This window comes from Varroa jacobsoni, unplaced genomic scaffold (genome assembly GCF_002532875.2).
Source record: "Varroa jacobsoni isolate VJ856 unplaced genomic scaffold, vjacob_1.0 scaffold_109, whole genome shotgun sequence".
Classification (NCBI taxonomy): Eukaryota; Metazoa; Arthropoda; class Arachnida; order Mesostigmata; family Varroidae; genus Varroa; species Varroa jacobsoni.
The window spans coordinates 113,746-133,255 of NW_019213011.1; the positions used below are offsets into that span (position 1 = coordinate 113,746).

Sequence of the window (19,510 nt, forward strand, 5' to 3'; positions counted from 1 at the left end):
AACGATGACGCATATTCACTACAAATGTCGATTTTAAATAAATTGACATCGTAAATAAACGCGCGCTCATTTTATTGATAGAATCGAACGGGTACAAAATGTACGAGTTAGGATATAGGGATTTAAAATAAGAAAGAATGGTCGATTTTTTCCTCTCGTAAAGGTGCAATTTTTGTTACGTTTTTCTTTTTATTATTGGCACATTCTCGTTGTGAATACTTAATAAATAACTAACTTAACCTATTAATAGACTACATATCGAACAGGCCAAATTATAATGGACAGTACTTTTTTTGTTTTTCGACGAGCGTATCAAGTCGATTAGTCCCTAATTACCACTGATTGTCCCATTAGGAAAGTCCGGAAAGCCGAATGCCATTGGATTGATCTGGAATTTTTAATGCCATTTGACTTTTTACTAAAACAATTGCTTAACACATTTGGTCGCGCGCCGAAAAATACGGACCACATGTATATATGTTTTTTCCTGTTTTTGTTTCGTCTATACGCATGCTTACCATTGCGACCTTATCATATTGCACCTCCCTCGAGCGGTAGTCGGCACAAGTTACGGTTATACTTTATATATCATTTAATTCACTGCTTGTCTCGTCGGATATATCCGACTATACGTTAGCTGTTTGAAAGCACTCATAACTGAATATCGATACCTCAAATGAAAATCGAAGAGTTGAGTATAACACCATAGGTTTCGCCGACCAATAATGTCCTGTCCTATTTCAATAGCTATAGTAGTATTCATAATTTTTTTTTTCAGACGATTACTAATTTTCATAAATGGTAATAAAATAGGTGTCATTTATGTCCTATCTATTTGAAGTCATAGATGAACCTAGCATTGGATTTAGTAAGCTCGGTTGGGTGACCGCATTGTCGATTACTGGTTCGCAACCAAGTTTCAATTTTTACCGATTAAATAAAACAGCCCATTAGTTATGAGCATATTTATTTGTACCTATATGATAGGGAACTATTTTATAGTTAGACCCGCATTTTTGACAACACACAAAAGATTCGGTTAAAAATTACAGCTTTTTTACACACCTGTAACGGCATCAATTCGAAAATCCTTTGTAAAGATTAGCTCACCGGTGTATCATTCACTAGACAGCCTAAAATGAACTTAACAGCCTAGTGAGAGTCCTTTCATTTTTGGTAAGTTCAGTGTTATCGTAGTAATATACATCATAGATGCCGATGCTGCCTCATTTCTACCAACGCCACTCGGAAATAACGCGGCATTTAAGCTGAGAATTTTTCGAGACGTTAAAAATTTATATATATGGCGACACGATGGATGGGAACAAAGGGAATGATTATGTATACGCTGTCATAGCATTTTATATCATCGTGTACTACTCTATTTTCAAATAATTAATCTGCTTACACATGTTTATATAAATAGGCTCCAATAACGTTTCTGACGATGTCCGTCCCCCTGCTCGTCATGTACTTTTTTTGACACACAGAATTAAATCCCAGCACAAGCCCGTTTGAGCATTTTACTTGCACTGGGTCGTTTAAGATGGTGCGTTCAAAAACTTTACTATCTCAACTTGTGTGCTAGGAAGTTCCTTGAAGGCGAAGACGTAGATGAGGTTTTTCGCCCGCTGTACACTTTATTCGATCATGCACTGAAAATTGCCAGGACTTCCTTACCGGCGTGATACATATTTAGTACCCAAAGAAAGCAGCTTTTAATGTACGAACTAGAAAAGGGCGCTTTGACCCAAAGAACCATGAACGAGATCAGAACGAGTCCAGAATCCGGGCAAAAACTTCTTTCGGACAGCAGCCAGAAATGCTACTTATAGCTAGCTAGGTTATGAGATAGACGTGATTCTCTTTCAATAAATCATACAAAAGTAACTTGAAGCTGAATTATATTATAACCTATCAAACTTGCAAGCCCTCGCTGTATCATAGCCATCAAGGATTGTGTATATGTATCAACTCATCACCAATTTTCTATTACGCTTTAAGGTAACGGCCAGCCGCGACAAGCTAACGAATAGAACCTAAACATTCTGCAGGCTAATTGGCAATAAAGCAATTTTTCGATATTTACATTTCATATTTGGGAGCTTAGTTAGTAAGTTGAGCTGTTGCCCAGCAGAACTATGTTGAATGAAAAAAAAAAAAAAGAAAAAAAAGGAATAGAAGCCAGAATAGTTTCTTTTCAATCGTTCAGTGTAAAGTACTGTTTTACTCCAAATAAGTTAATTTCGAGTATAAATCAGGGAAAAGGCTTCACTAGTCACCGCGGTTATATCCATAGGACCTGAGTAATCCATTAACTTGGCATGTATCCCTCATTTTGGCAGCGCGTGTAACAGATTTTGCGCAAGCAGGCCTTATCTCGTTGCGCGATGTTTAACGCCAATAGCGACACTATCGTAATCGCTGCTCACTATCTGATAATGAAGGACTACGGTCGTCTGTCTGAATAAGTAGTACTGTATGTCAGTTAATGTCGGGCGGCTTAGGACAAACAGAAATCCTTGCATGCATACAATATAAATTTCGTTGTGCTTACAAGGCGCCATATTTAACATGCTCATCGAAGTGTTACCCATCAAATAACATTGTCTAGTAACTGAAATAACGCTAAGGGTATGTGATAACGAATACTTAAGGTGCACGGCCGCTAGTTAGAATTTTGATCATTAGAAAATTCATACGAAACGGATCAATTACTTCCTGCCATCATTTCTAAAGCTAGTGCACGTTTTCAATAATTTAACTCGCTTAGCCTTGCTATGTATTGGTTTATACCAAATTATCTTAAAGATAGTTCAATAATAAAGCGAAGAAAAATCAACGTTTTTGTACATATTCAGTTTTTGAAAAGTACCTTGTGGATTATTTCGATTAAGGTGGAAACGTCGGAATAATTTCGACTCCGAAAAGATACCCTATGTTATCCCTACAAAAAAAAAAAGTCACAAAACGAATGACAGCATTTGTAGCAAGAGGGCAATTCATCCCACCATTAAGGCTAGCTCAGGCCAGTATTTGATATGCTGGAATCTGGGCAGATTCCCAACGACGTATCGACAATTTTATCCCGTATTCGTACCAGCAGGATTCTACATGCAACGTTTAGCACACTTTTCCTTCTCTCGATAAATATAATTTCTTAATGAAGACCTTTGGCTGATGATAGTGAGAAAGACGATATTGTGGTCATCATGAAATCGTACTTCAATACATAGAAATAGTACTACTGTATAGCTTACGTTCCTTATGGCTTAGGTCCGTGGTATCGACTGACCCCGTCTCCTTCGTTGTCGTCGGAAGGTTTCAAAGAAACTGTCAGGCAATTGGGCATTGATCGTTTCCGGCAGGAAGAACACTAGCATGGTCGCGCAAAGCGAACCTACGCTGATTATGACAAAGCACCATTTTTGGTTTTCGGGCGAACTGATGGCCTGAAAATGAAGGCGCAATTAAAAAAAATTAGTAATGAATTATTACTGTTCTAAGGACAGTGGTATATTTTAAATAAGATTTCGGCGATAGAACACGAAACACGTGTTCGTCCATCTGCAGACCTTATGTTCTAAAAATTCAATAATTATCAGGCGTCGGATAGCACCGTCCTAAAGTTGGACCTGTATTAAACATATATTTGCCGCAGATTTTTACGATCGCACTCTGATTTTGAGCTCTATCGTTTTATAGAACACTATATAACCCTTCTAATCATATCATAACTAGTGTGAAATCCTAAATTTTGTATGCCTTTGCAGAGAAGAAATGTTTGCGGAACATAATCTTAATTAGTTGACTATAGCTGCTTTTATTCAGTGCTATTGTGACACATTTGCATCGTGGTCTAGATGCACGCGTCCATACTAGGCCAAAAAACACTATTGGGCTTTACAATATTTAGAATCAATACGCACCATATCCCGAATGTACGGCGCAAATATTCCTCCGATGCGACCCATCGCAAAAGCCATAGCAAATCCAAGCGATCGTATATTGGTCGGCATCAGCTCAAGTGTGTAGACCCATTTAATCGACGTTGCTAGCGTTAAGAAGAAGCGAGTGAGACCACTTAGGACAAGCGAATACAAAGCATCTTCTGCAAAACAGTCGTACATGTACATATGCACAGCAAAACGTTTCTCTTATACAGCTATATACATTAGATATGAGAAAAATCGTATAGAATCGCGTATAATGCACCGGAGACGCGGTTGCCAGACTGTCCAGTTATAGTCACGAACGAGAATTATTCACTTTGTTATATAGAAGTGAGCCTCTACAAGACCGATTTCTCCATATTCGAATAATATAGGTCTCGCTCCCCATCACCATGCCAATTGGCCTTTTTAGTCATATAATTCGTTAATGCTCTAGAGATTTCGACAATAAAATTTAAAAATTCAGAGAAACACTCGTACGACAAACGTCTCGAATGGTAAGCACCGGTTGGTTGCACCATCGTACGTTTTAGCCATTTTGAACCTCGGTTACTATCATTACGTACGAATCGGTATCGCTGCCGCAACGATCGCACAGGCAGAGCCTACTGCTAGGGATGACGCCATGGAGGAACGGCGGTTGAAATAGCGCAGGAAGATCATTCCGATGAGCCCAGCTGGAATCTCCGCTGCGGCGTTAATTGCAAATGCCAACTTATGGTCTGTATCTGAAATTGTGCAATAGAATGGTAACAAGTATAGACGGCGTCGTGGAAGCGTCCTCAGCCAAAAGCTCCACTGATCTACCTCAAAGGTAATTTTTGTTGCCTGATTTTGACGTCAATAAAAAGAAAATCGAACCAAGATCCTTTTGCGGGTCTCGAAAATCATTAGCTAGTCATCCGGCACAATTTCGAATTTTCACAGTACCGTTGTGATTCGTGAACGTCACAGATTGTGGCGTTATACATTCTTCAGATTGTACATACTGGTACCCGATATTGTCTGTAGTAGCAGATCCGTATGTACTGCATGGTTCATATAATGAGTGCGGTTTTAGAATCCTTGAATTCGAAATACAGCCAGTCGTCGTCATCATGAAGAAAAGAAGATCTATTCTTACCTCGAATATGAGACGAGAGAAAAATCTCAGCATAGTAGATGCCGTTCTCGATAAGCCAGTATAGTAGTATGAGCGAAAGTTGAATTCGTAATCGACCATGACCCAGCAGACGGAAGATTCCTTCAATTTCTCTGTTCTAGAATATGACAAATAAGCTAGATGTAAGTAAGGCTGTTCGTAAAGACAGTCAACCTATTTCAACTTTTACTAGAGTCGTGCAACGCAAGTATTCTGTGTACGATAAATACAGGCAGCATTTTTAAACTAAACCAGGTATTTTTCTCGCAACTGCAGATCAAATTGGGCACGTTTCATAGCACTATTCGATGACGTAGAAATGTCCAATCTGTTCGTAATCGTCATATAAAATGTCTGTAAAAATTAAAAGACGCTTGCATAAAATACCGTGCAATGCATAGAGGGTAATCGTTGTGGAGCAAACGATTGTTTTTCTTACAGCGAGTATCATTTACTTAGTTTTTACTTAAGTTGGCATTAAACGAACTCAGAGATAAATAAACAGTTTACTTTCATTGAAGAACGCTAATTATATACTTAAAGCTCGTCGGGAGTTTTCGGTTTCGACTAAAAACACTACTTTCAATACAGCAGAACAAAATGAGCAAAACAGGTCATCATCCTCGAGTCTTCAATGAATTTAGACAACGTTACTGACCTTAATGCTAAAAAAGAAAATTATGCTTACTCAGCTAAATGCAAGTATATTATATATATATATATATATAGTAAGTATATTTAACATTAAGGTCTATCAAAGAAACAACACGGCATTTTTATTTTCATATAAGAAAGAAATCATACAAGCTCCGACATTTATAGGAATTTAACTACGTTACACACATAAAAAAGATGTCAAAACCCACATGAGTTTGCTCGACGAGATTGGACATCAGATAGCTGAAATTAGACACAATCCTTCGATTTGTCGTGAATATTGAGTTGAGCACCTCACGAGCTTCGAGCGTTCGCTTCTGGCTGACGAGCCAACGAGGAGACTCCTCGACAACTCTGAAAACGTTTTTTTTTTTCTTTTATTTAGCGTATTAGCACAAAAAAATCATACTACCACCGTACTTCGACCTAGTAGACAGGTTATATTGGCATAAGGAATGCTCCCAATATGTCTATGTTTCCTTTTCACTTTGTGAAAAGGAAACATAGACATATTTTCTGTGTGTTTACGAAAAAAAGACGGATTTAATTGCAGGTCATATCTTTATTAAACCGAGGTTCAGCGAAGAAAAAAAATCTCTTTAGTGAATGACCCTTAACAGTGTTATTGATCTGATCTAATTAGAATGATTAAGAAATCTTTGGGTGCTCACAATAGAGGCAGGAGGATGCAAAGGGCACACAGGCCCGTAACGAGTTGGAACAATTGCCACGAATTTAGTGCCATGGTAACATAAGGAATCGGCACCGTACACACCGCAAAGCCTATCGAGAACCCCACGTTGAAGAGGTATCGATCTCTTGGTAGAAGAAGCTCCATAACTGTTGAGTAAAAGACGCGCTAGACATTTACTCTTTGCCTCGACGAGTTATTATAACTATCTTGCCTGAATATTGCTTACCTGCTTGCTTTCGCTAGCAATATTATATGGCATTTTGAATACTATGATCTATTTCATTTCGAAAATACTAAATAACGGCCGTAGTAAGTTAATGATACCGCAACGATGCTTTGATTTCGAATGACTGATTCAGGTCAATTACGCTCCTCTTGACTTTAAACAGCATAACAAAGCAGCTAACGTAAATATTTCGAGAATTTTATACTATGTCTTGCCTTAATTATGCATCACTGCTTCAGACGGTTACGTCCTTCCAACAAAAATGAAGTATATCTACGCCCAATTTCGAACTTCAACTACTTCGTGTCCTAAAGTTAATTAGGCAAACGAGTTACTAGTATGGTAGTACACCTGAATCGAATAAGTGAATCAGGGAAAGAGGTGACACAATTATCAATGCAATAGGAGCAAGATACTCAAACTCGGACTAATGGAATAACGGAGCAAGGTAAACAGATTGACGATAGGACCGCAACAATAAACCGGCAACAAGGCACCAAATACACAATTGTAACGGAATAATAAGGACAGTGCAACAGAAGATTTGTACAAGTGCAACAGGCACGTTTAGGCTCAGAACCCAGGTTCAGGTCCATCGGGCGGACTCCCGTCATGTGGATTCAGAAAAGCAATAGGACAACTACTGGCTATGTACATGAAAAGGATTAATAAGAATTATGATTATTACTCTGCTTGACTGTGTTTGATCACACTAATAAAAACTAGTACATTTAAATAGTCGGTTTGTTAATGTTGATAACATATGAAATCGATGCCATGTATATCATCTATCAGTGTATGCCGCGTACTTACAAAGGGCTGATGCTGTGATCTGTATACCAGCTACCGCAGCGGCTTGAAAGAAACGGAACGTGTTGAAGAGCCAGAAAGATTTCTGAGTCGCCGATATCATCGCGAATCCTGCAAAGGTGACGGTGCTCACTAGCAAACTACGCCGACGGCCCTGCCTAAACAAACATGGTACAATAGACTGAACTTTTCTTTTCAAGTGTCACTTCAAATGTCAAGGGAATCGCTATCGTACGCGCCATATACGCGAATCTGTGTCCTTTGATGGCCCATCACACCCAACCCGCTTTTCGTCTCACGTCAGGGAGCATATGAGGCGATATAAAAGGGCGCGAAAATTTGGATGTGGAACAAAGTAGTGAATGTTTCTGCTGAGTGTTTAAGGCGACCTGTAGACCATTTTTCTATCAATTGACCAGTGTAAATTGCTTACCAATCGGCTACGAGACCGAAAATAATCGCTCCGACGAACGATCCGGCGAACACGATGCTTTGCATCGCCGATCCCATCAAATGCCGGTCGCAGACCAACGACCACTAGAAGCAACAGTAATTATGTAGGTTATACAACTAGCTAGGTAGTATACTAGATTTTTCGGATAGGACACTTAAGGTTTATATAACAAAATGCTCTGTAACACAACTCAGTTTTTCTGCGTCATATCGGCCAGTGACACTATATACTTGCGTAGAGGCAAAGCGTGTGGCAGCGTGTAAGGCAGTACAGTTTCAACATAGGCTTTCACGTTGTCCATAGTCTTTTCGTTTTTCTTATTCTTCTTTATTATTATTATTATTATTATGTTTATATGTCGTATAATTTTGAACGAAAATTATTCTGTTTTTCGGTGCAAAGTTCTTGTCGTTTTTATTTTCACAGTGACGTGTATTGGCCTAGTTGTATTGTCCAGGACAAACGAAACGCAATGATCGAAATTGCACCTAATTTAGGCTCTAGGTTTTCAATTCGGATTATTTTCCATACAAGAAAGTTTTACCTTAGCTAGTTTAACACAGCCACTGGGTACATATTAAGCTATATTTTATAATTTTAAATCGAAAATTAGACACCATCAGCCACTAACAAGTCGTTCGCGTTATCTAACTTTAGTGTTTAGTTGAGCTGTTTTTGACACAGGGGTTTATAGAAATAGCGTTGGCCGACTGACATTCAACAGTGTCTCCGCTCACTGATGGTCGTCGGCAAATGAATTTCTTGTCAAAGTATTAAACCATCGCGCTTTCGTCGCTGGCCATTTTGACCGCTTATAGCGGTACATGGCCGAACCAGTTCCTGCGCCGTATATAGCGTCCTAAGTGGCAAAATCGCCGTATTGAATATATGCGGTTGAGTTAGGTATGTGTAAACAAATCGAAAAGAAAGAAGAGGTAAAACTGAATTGTCCCCGTAGTAGTTGAGTGCGTATGATACATTTGTCTAGAGACACGTGCTGGTCCAGATAGGTGCTGAGAATCAGGCGTCTGATGAAGTCTCTAATGGCAATAGCGGACGTAAAACCAAAGATATTTAGGTAAAACTGAATTGGGCATGGGATAAATAACATTTTTGAGACCTAACCTTGCATATATAGTCAGTACATAGAACTGAGCTAAACTTGCAAGATCTAGAAAAATGCCACAGATTTCCTATTGTCTGCCTATTTGAAGATGCATTGCAAAAAAGCCCAAGGCACAATAACACCGACTTTGATTTTCTCAACAATGCTTCGGCTATCAATCTACCTGATCGATGACCATGATGGCACGGCGCTAACTTTACTATCTCTTTACACGGTTCAAAACGTATTCTATTACAACTGAAATGGCTCCTCTTGGCGATATAAAATATATACATTTTTAGACGTACTTTTCGATAAATATACTTTCACTCCTCTTAAGTGACCGTAATCTACCCATCTATCAGTGGTACCGTGCTTATATATGCTTACATATATATAAAATATATATGATGTATATATATATATGAACATATGTATATATATATTGCGTGCCTAAGCTGTCAGGATTTATTATGGCAGCACAAGATCATTCTGCGTTACGCACGCATGTAACAATTACCTAGATCCTCCGGTTTTGTTTTTGGTTTGCGTAAGACCATCGGACACACGCTCATGTTTGAAGTCTCATAGCTATTAACCTACCACGCAATAACGTCAATAGCGTAAAAATCCGTAGCCGACAAATGGCTATTGAAATAATGTTGAAAATGGCTCTGTTGCTTCAGAAGGCAACGCCACTAGTGATACTAATTGTTCTTTCTTACGTCTTATTTCAAGCCATAAGATGAAGACATATTTGGGTAACTAAATATAAACCTATTTTTAGAAAACCAAATTGCATTTTTAAAAAAGAGCCAAATAAATTTATGGATCCTTGCTCCCTTTCAGGCTAAACGGGCGTGCGCCAGGCATTTACCTGTCGAACAGTAACTTCGTTCCACGGGCTACAAGTGCGTCATAGAATATATTTCTGGGACTGGAAAATAGATTTGGTTAGAAAGAAGATAAGATAAGGTTACAATTAGCATGTGATTAACCGGGCACTGAAAAGTTCTATGCACGAAATGCTCAGTACTATGCATGCTTAATAGCCAACTTGTACATGCCGGGGGAAACGGGGAACTAGTATTCAAAAAGGGGTGAATAATATGTATGAGAAAAAAAACTTAAGTTAGCAATTGAGTCAACTTACTTCTTCAACGACGGACCAGCCATAGGCGGTATCAGGTTTGTCGAACGCGAACTTTGGACATTTTAGCGGAGCAGAGATGTTCAGGAGAACTGACTCATCCTTGTGGTCTATTTGTATATGAAATTTTGAGCAGTTATTCTTTAAATATCGCTCTAACGAATGATTCTGAAAGGACGAAGAGATAAAAAGAATATTTTTTTAATTAGATCTTTATTGAGTGTATCTTACCTATCTGTAGATCTTCGCAATCTAACTCTACCTGGATGTTAGGTAGATCGTTTCTAGAATCTAACCTAAGAAACGACTCAATAGATAGAAAAAATGTATATAGCTAATAATTGAATCGAACCGATGCGATGTTTTACACAAAAACGTCTTCCATAAATTTTTCTATAGACGTGGTACGTACGAAGAAATGTGTATGTCGTTATCCTGTTTTTGGGAATAGTTTTTATTGGAGATTTTGTCGGTAATTACGCTGTTCTAAGATAAGTGCTCTTTTAGCTAGCGTCCTATAGTGCATATTAAATGATCTTTGGTGGGCTGTTTCTCGTAAGGGGATTATGTTCAGCTGCTGCTCCACTTGCCGAGCGCCAGTCCTCTTTGAGACGAAACAATCGATCCGTCACAGCAAACGAAACTGTGTCGTTTATGGAAACTGAACAAAGCGCAGTTATTATTTACTTTTGCCGTATTGATAGAAGGTACTGTAATTAAAAACATCAATCTACCGAAATCAACGATTTACATTATTTCCAGTTTTAGGGCGGCCTCTGAAAGATCCAAGGGCAGTTCCGTGAAGCAAAGCAAAAGATCTGCGATAGGGTTTAAATTTGAAAATTGATTAAAAATTTAGTCAAAACATTATTTCTGATACAGAAACAATAGATTTTTTTGGAGAGGATAATATCAGCTGCCGATTAGATTATCCAGATAAACTCATACGGTTGGCTGTTTTCGCCCATTCTGAGCCCGTAAATTTGCGAGACTCCTAGCCTACTATCGGACCAAAATATAATTCCTAAACCGTTTGATTTCTTTAGCATGTGTAGACAAAGGATTGTGCGCGTACTATCACAACGGCGCGAATCTAAAACTAATAGAATGGGGTTCATAGTCTGATATGGTCGGACCTCCCACTGAGCACTCTCATGCCCTATATCCAACCATAGTGCACACCATTAGCACTCTGTCCAGCTAATGCTTGCCCTAGACACACCCAAAAGTTTCTGAAAAGCTTCCAGGTACTACTTATTCAGTAGCAGCACTGAAAATTTGACACGTTACGAAATAGCGGAGTATATGTGTGGAAATCCATATGGCTTTAGGGACATTTCTATTCATAGGACACAATGATATTTGTTGTAGCGCACTGCTTCAAAAAAACAGCATGGAAGAACGTCACAGCGTGAATCTAGGGGAAAATTTACTAATGGAGCTAAGGAAAATTACAAGTTGCAGAAGTACAGCTCTATCATGAGTACTTAACCGTGCCATTGACGTACGTAATTAAACACTGATTAATGTTGATCCGGATAAGTTCTTGATCAATACTGTACGTTATGAACGGACTGGGTTTTGCACTTATTTGGGTCGGCAACATTTTTATGTTTGCGACGCACATATAGTTCTACTTGTATAATATATCAATGGAAATAGCATTTCATTCAGTTGTTCAGTCCTCTCTGTAGAGACTCAAGTATTTGTCTCATGGCAGAATCTGATTGTTCTACGGATACGATCGAGATAGTTTCCTTAGCAAAAGTTAGCCACCCTCCAGCTTCAAATGAAAATAACAAAGTCCTATTCATATGACTGGCTTCCCTCATCTATTAGATAGCTTTTCTTCGAAACACGATAATGTTAAAAAAATAGTAACGCGCAACTTCTGTAGCCTTATATCAACTTAAAATCTGATTTTTAACTTAGTTGATTGTTCTTTTGTTTACTTTACCTTTTTAATGAGGTACCAAGTGTCTTCATCGTACGCACATCTGAATGGAACATCTCCCGAGATAAAATCAATTCCTGTCAGTGTCCATGCTGAAGGCAGGGCTCGGAGCACCGTCACCAGGAGCACAATGAAATGATATAGGCCGAACGAGCCAATTACGTCGCTCACGTCCATTCGCATTCTGATTCTTATCGCTACTGCGTTTTATGATACTGAGAATTCAATAGGTAAACGACAGATGGACGATGATGGAAAGCCACGCTTCTCTAGTCCTTCTGGTTCAGATGGATAGCGTTAAGAAACTATCTTCTTTACAGACGAAGCAGAAATCGCCCTGATTAATCCGATGTGATTTCTCCGTCTGTACTTGTGTGTGTCGGGCCCTTGGCTTGAAGCTTTTCATATACCTGCAGGTGGATGGAAGATTCGTATGGATTAATGTTTGTCAAAAAAAACTTTATAAATACATATTATGCGTCGTATTTATTGACAAGGTTAATTATGTACAAATTATTTGAACGTACGAAACGCAAGGTCGAAAATTGCTTCAAACGTAAAACATCTTTTCCATAAGTTGCACGCAGGTGACACAGCCCACATCTGCATGTTGGTAGATACATAGTCTTGCGCTACAGTCTGCTCACTGAACTTCGCTGTTCCCCTGATAGCTTAATTTGCTTGCTAATCTAAGAGGCATGTCGTGGTAGAAGTTCGAACCCGGTCATAGACACACTTGTTGAAACCCAGCGGTCCGATAGAATGCCCAGCGGCAATGTTGGATATAAAACCTGACACATAGATGCCGAAATTTCGCTATCTAGAGCTTGAATTTGTAATAATGAATATAATAATAATGAATTTGTAACGTTCAAGACATCTTTCATAATAGGCTGTAGTAACAGCCAACGGTTGAGCTCATTCTTTTTTTTTTTCAAAATAACAATGGAAAGCGCAAAGCGGCCCGTAGTCAGCATGGGATTTTGGGTCCAATGACCGAATTTTTTCAAGCTAGCATTTCTTCTTACGTAAGTATATTATAGTGCCGATTTGTTGAAATTTGCTATTTTTTTTTAAAGGATAACGGAGGATCTTTGCGATGGCCGAAGAATATCAAAAAGCGAATTGAAAATCAGAGAACTACTTAAATTAAGGAGCAAATAACTATTGAAAATGGAATACAGCCCCTTTTTCGAGTAGCATTGAATCTATGTTAACATAGGTTTAGCGAGAGGCTTATAAGTGCAATGATGAAGTTACGGGCGTTCCAGTTCGCTAGAATAGTTTTATTTACAATGTGGTTTGACGAGTGACATCAGGCATGGCATCGTTCCGAAGGCGTACCTAGCACAGGGCAATCATCATTATTGGAATAGGATAGCCACGCTTAGACCTAGAAGATAACCTGTTTAGGGCAGCGACTATGATTTTTCGAATATAGGAGCCGGATACAAGATGTCTATCTCGGTTTCTGTTCTATGGGACGATGATGCTCGGATTGCCTAGAGCGTTACTCGTCCTCTCTCGAGGCTCCACTGTTAACATGTTGAATTGCTGCTACCAAAGTACAATTTTACACCGATACTAGTCCATTAATCGATTAAGTTTTTTCAATCTGTGACTTGTAAAAATATCTACATATATAAATACACTCATAATAACAATGGTAGGCGTTATTTGAGCATAGGTGCGACTAACTTGAAGGTAATTTTCTGCTAGATTTTTTCTTGCTAGATTCACATGAACCCCTGTTCGGTCAACAAAAGTACTACTCACTATTAGTTATGCGGTTTAAGGAGTTTCTGCTTTGTTTGTTTGGCGGGTCGTGTTTACTATCGCCGTATCTCTATGGACGCCTGCGAATGCTCTGCTGCTCTCGTTTCTACGAACTAAATAGTTGAGCTCTACTAAGCAAAAAACGTTCCACGCCATATGCGAACTACCCTGTAAGATCTAGATCAGGCGATTAGTGAGTACGTCACTAGGGGGTGAGCATTTGGAAAATACTGTAATCTGTTAATTATTGGCAAAAAAAAAAAACCGCTTAACCACTGCAGTAGAATATTATGTACTGTTGACATTGTTGGTAGTAAAGCTATCATGTGTTGATTGGTGGCGCAGTATCGACTGTGACCGTGATGGACTGAATTTGGCCAAATCTCAAGAAACCCAGTTTTTGACGTAGCATTGCCCGCCTCGTGTTTGTATGGACAGATCGAAGTTTATCTATTTTTATTGTGTAGATCCACGATCATAATTATCGATATAATTATATCACGCGATTTTTCTTAATATCCACACAGTATCAATGTATTTAGTCAAACAGGTACAAAAATTTACGAGTTCTTGCCAGCTAAAATGATGAGCTACAAGTAGAACGACAATGTTTCGATGTTGTATCGCATCACGACACAAGCCGAGAAAATTTTCAAACGAGTCGCCTCTGATTGATCGTGTTTCTTTAACTGAAGCCACAAAAGTACTGCTGAAGTAGCTTTGGCGATCTAATAAACTCTATAAATAAAAATAAAAACAAAACATGAACGAATAACAAATGAGTTACGTTTTCGGTATCTGGCTACCTGCATACGTTCACTGTGTATAAATGTCTAACATGCTACATCCCTTGCTGTACAATTCAACTTTTTCGCACATTGTCCCTAGCCGTCTTCGCCAGCCCGGGCCAGACCAAACTTAAGAGGTATGGAAGTTTGTATACCAGAAAATGAGGAAACAGCCTGTTTGCTTTGGAAACGTTCGGCGTCCTCACGACTCGTCTAATAAACGAAATTTATCAACGGGCGCTTAAGACAGCCATAGGAAACAGGCGCGCGAGAAAATTTTTACTCTGACAGCTTTCACTAGATGTACCGAGGAGAAAAACTATTAGCACGCGTGGTACTTTGGCTAATTGTAACTGGTGGATTATATACCAGGTATTTTCGAAATTTTTGTTTATATATACACAGTATTGCTTCAAATCAAACTCCGCATTGCAAGTATCGGGTTGAAAATAAGCTGTAGAAGCTGATTAAAATAGCAAACAATCAATACATGCAAAAACGTGTTTAGCAATAATGAACTGTCTACGGTGCTCCCATTGAATATTTATATAAATAAATCATCTCTTTGAGAAGTAGACGCTTGATGACTGGAATTATTTTATATACGAAACAAATATAATTAGGGTATATTTATTTAGTGCAAGGCAGACGCTGGCAACCGGATCTGTCTGACGGAACGGGTAGGTCAGCTAAAAAAACATATAATTTCTAATAATGCGCACAGTTCATACCACGAACAGACGGCCTTAGAACTGGGAAGTTGAATCCTATATGCGGGCATTTTTCTACTGAGTAAATTTAATATGAAATAGGACCGAGGTCCTGAGGTTTTTGATGGCCTACGCAGCGCAAGTTGAAATGAGTTAATCAACCTGCGGCGCACATACGAGCCGCATCGTGCACTTACAATGGAAGTTAATCTCGAAAACTTAACACTAAAAAGATTGGAAGAGCCCATTTTCCTATAAATAAATAATTCATAATTTTATTTATTCTTATTGCTAATGTTCAGTGATTTGTGCATAAATAATTTTTACTGTTTGCCAGATACAAACTGAAACAGCGCGTGTGCCCATGACCTACTTAGCAAAAACAAATAAACCATTATATTACAGTGTAGTCCTCATCGTTCGACTTACTTTTCGGTGTTCTCTTCTTTATTAATTATCCCATCTGACCCATAACGTATATTTTTAGTTAGCACAAACACAGGATAATAGATTGACACCGACATTGAGTATCACTTCACTGCCCAAATGCTCTATCGCTTTAAAGTGATGTGTGTGAATCTGGGGCAGTTTTCTGGGCCGAATGGGTTTTACTAATGGCACATGTTGCACTTCGTCGATTGGCCAGATCAGGAGCACCTTAAGCTATTTGTATCGACACGCACACGAAAACTTCCATCCACCTCCTTTCCAAAACGGATCGGCGTTAGTTTCCGATATTCTGTTACTACCGTTCACACCGTAAGATCCTATTAACCATTACTTGCCCGCAGAGATAATTAGAGATATTTAGTTTTGTGCCCTTTGTTATTGTGCTGTGGTGGTATTGCATTCGTTTGCCCTCGACGCCGGGCGACAACAGCTCAATCATTTGGCTCGTAGATATTCTCGACAAAAAAACTGGAGGCCGATCGACCGTGGCATTCACGTTACGTCGCGTCACCTAGGAGCGATGAAGCTCTCGAACCTTTTTCAGCGCCAATCACAGCTTCGTTCTCCTTCTTGCAACGCCGCTGACAACGCGCACAGCCGATACGATTCCTTTGCTCTTACCCAAATACGGACGTTCTTACGGCGGGCTGCAACTATTAACCCGCCGCTAGAAAGACTCTGCTCCTAGAATCACCCAGTCAGCACAATTAATGCCCAGTGATGGCGACCCCTCCCTTCCGTTTGACGGTGCCTTTACGATGGCGCCAAAAACAGTTAACGTATTCTTGCACCAGCTGTCATATCGCAGCACATTGATGATTTATACATAAGACATACGTATGTGTATGTAGATTAATCTATACAGGTCCGTACAGCAGAAATAAATTTAATTTGCCACACGTTCGTCTTGGAGTGTCAGTGTTTTTTGGTGTAACGCTAGTCTATTCGCGATGTCTGTCGGCGGCTGGAGCAGACCGAATACTTTACATCGGAGACTCTCTATCCCTCATTTTTACTATTTTGCTCGATAATTACAGTAACGTTATTGCCAACAGCTTGCAGCCGGCCGTTATACTTTATAGACAGCTCCTTCCTATTGAACGTCTCGGCCTATCCTCCTCTCCGCCTTTATGAGAAGTTACTGCAGAGTGCCCACTCGTCCACTCCTTAAACTCGTTCACCGAGGAGTCAGATGATGCCAAAAACAGCACCCATGACGGACTCTCGCTTGATCCCGCTCAGTAACGACTTGCCAACGCCCTCTCCAGCTACACAGTTTGTCGGCAAGCTGCTAAATGCGAGGTATGACACACTCTACGTCCGTAGCGGCTTACGGATTGAGTTAACCAGCGTTTCTCCGGCGTGCGTAGAATTCTGCTAGACATTATCGTTTCCCCTATGGATCTGCTTCTCTCGCTGGAACACTGATTCGCGCTTACCGTAATTGTCCGATAATGACGTCCATAAATGTCGTCGTCTCATTTATAAACCTATTTGTAACAAACGCAATTTCCAGTCCAGCTAGAGCTGTGGCTGTCGAAATCTGAAATGCACAGCGTGTTTCTCCATGTGATCCAGTTGTAACTTGCAGTTCACAGTGTGTTTGCGATACCGTTTACCTTAGTTAACTGGACTAAACGCGCTGCTTGAAGACAGGAAAACGAGACAAATTAAGCGGTTGATGCAGGTAGAGTTGCGATTTATGTTCGAAGGGATCGTTGCCATCAGTTCTTCCCCTACTTGGTTGTTCTTATGGGGGGCATTTCGTCTGTGGAGTTACCCCAGCTCAAGTGGATCCATGCCAAGTGGAAGCTAGCATTAACTTTTACGAAGCTGTATCTTTTTGTCAATGATCAATAACTTCAATCAATAACTTCATTAGAAAACGATACCTGATCTAATATTGTATTCTGATACAGGTTGGTTAGCGTGATTGTTGTTTTAGTGTTAAATATAAATCGTACTGGTCGCGATAATGTGACTCAGGCTAGGCAGCGTTAATGGAGGCAAATTACTTTCCTTAGAGTTCCTTACATAGGGGCTGTGTACGGCTTTATGGGGTCCAGAGGTAATGCTAAGTTTGTTCTCAGGTGATCTAGTAAGGTCTCGTAGGGTAGGACTAATCTATAATAACTATAATAGCGTAACCGGTTTTGATGCATCTGGAGACCATATTGCATAGTTTCAAATCCATACAGATACCCTTGCATTTATGCGTGTATTATAAAAGGAAATCCTTATCGCTAGCCAATAATTATACAATTCTCTCGGTGCCAAGGGAAAGGTGACCGTATAGTTATTCTGCTAATATCCAAATATTCATTTAATTATAATATCGGCCAATCTCAGCATGCTCAATTGCGCACACTACTGAGTGTGTATATGTGCAGCTTTCGTATGTGTACAACTGCTGAGCCCAACGTTGTCTCGAAAAAAAAAGCTACATATGCACACATTTAGATCAACTACTATAACGGGTTCGAACAAACACTGAATTAGTAAAGTGGAAAACGCTACAGGTACAACTCTTCGATGCAACCGGCTTAAATAAATGGGGCGTTCGTCAGCGTAATATTAGTAAAACTGGTGAGCGGACAAGTTAAGGGTGTTCTTTGGGTGGTTTGCCATTGCAAACTGGTGTTTGTATCGAAACGCTGAAGTAACGTCCTCTGTACGATATTGCTGTCGAGCTTTCCAGAGTGATCTAAATAATAGTTATTTTGGCCACGTGCTGCTCTAGCGCTCCCGGCCGCGGTAACGGTTCGTACGACTTGTAGTACGATCGCGGATCAGCACTGCAGGAAACCGAGTCTGAATTGAGGTTCCTATTGTTATTAGGTGCATATGTCCAAAATCAGAGTAGCGGTGGGTTTTTCCTCCTGTGCGATAGATAGATAGATAGATATGTGCGAAATTGACAAACGCTGTAGCTAATCACATAGGCCAAAGCTTATTAGCACCTATCTCGAAGCATATCTGTAATACGAAAAGCTACGCGGCGTAAAAGTGCTTTCGGGTACATCGGTCACATCAAACACTTCGTTGAACATGGACATAAATTAAAATTTCGTTCTTAACCGATGTAAAAGGAAGAGCTAAGACTGTCATATACCTATGATAGGCAAGAACTAGTGTCATCTGATGATTCTCAAGTAAAAAGAAGAAAATGGCTTCAGTTGAAGGATCAAATCCGAAACGCGATTGACTAGACCTAGCCGAAAGCAAAATGACGCGTACAATAACCATTTCCGCGTTTGCTTCGGTCCCAGCATTGCTATGGGTGATTCTGAAATGTAAAATGTCTACGCTGGTAGCCTCTTTCTACCGCTTTGCTACATTATGAAGGTCCTGAGAGCATCAGCCTGTGAAAATTAATGATAATGTATGTAATTCAAACTACACAAACGAGTAAATTCTCGGCACGGGGCGAAATTATTTCCCAAAACTTAAACAACAACCCGCATATAAGCAAAGCGACTTCGATGACGTTTTGTTCTGGGCAATCATAGAGAAAAGTGTATAATACCCATCGTATTATTATAGAATTAAACTTCATTGTTCTAACATATATCAACACAGTGGATGAATTTTTTTTGTCGGCAATTTATCTGTCCTTATCACCCGGTCGTGACCTTCTTTATA

The 19,510-nt window shown here is 39.6% G+C and overlaps 1 protein-coding gene and 1 long non-coding RNA gene across 2 annotated transcripts in view; one reads left to right on the top strand and one right to left on the bottom strand.

The window, feature by feature from the left end:
- Nucleotides 1-51: 51 nt before the first annotated feature.
- Nucleotides 52-16,404, bottom strand: LOC111265837 (organic cation transporter protein). Its single transcript, XM_086970647.1, has 11 exons — nt 15,848-16,404; nt 12,148-12,554; nt 10,194-10,358; nt 7,915-8,018; nt 7,485-7,639; nt 6,423-6,591; nt 5,961-6,105; nt 5,077-5,212; nt 4,520-4,681; nt 3,930-4,111; nt 52-3,452 (listed from the first exon to the last, which is right to left on the bottom strand). Exons 2-11 carry the CDS (start codon nt 12,325-12,327, stop codon nt 3,273-3,275), a joined length of 1,578 nt encoding a protein of 525 aa, XP_086826773.1. The 5' UTR covers nt 12,328-12,554; nt 15,848-16,404; the 3' UTR covers nt 52-3,272.
- Nucleotides 16,405-17,082: 678 nt separating this feature from the next.
- Nucleotides 17,083-19,510, top strand: part of LOC111265865 (uncharacterized) — a 19,449-nt gene continuing 17,021 nt past the window's right edge. The window contains exon 1 of the long non-coding RNA XR_002683726.2: nt 17,083-17,555. This is a non-coding gene — a long non-coding RNA (uncharacterized LOC111265865). The remainder of the gene's footprint in view (nt 17,556-19,510) is intronic.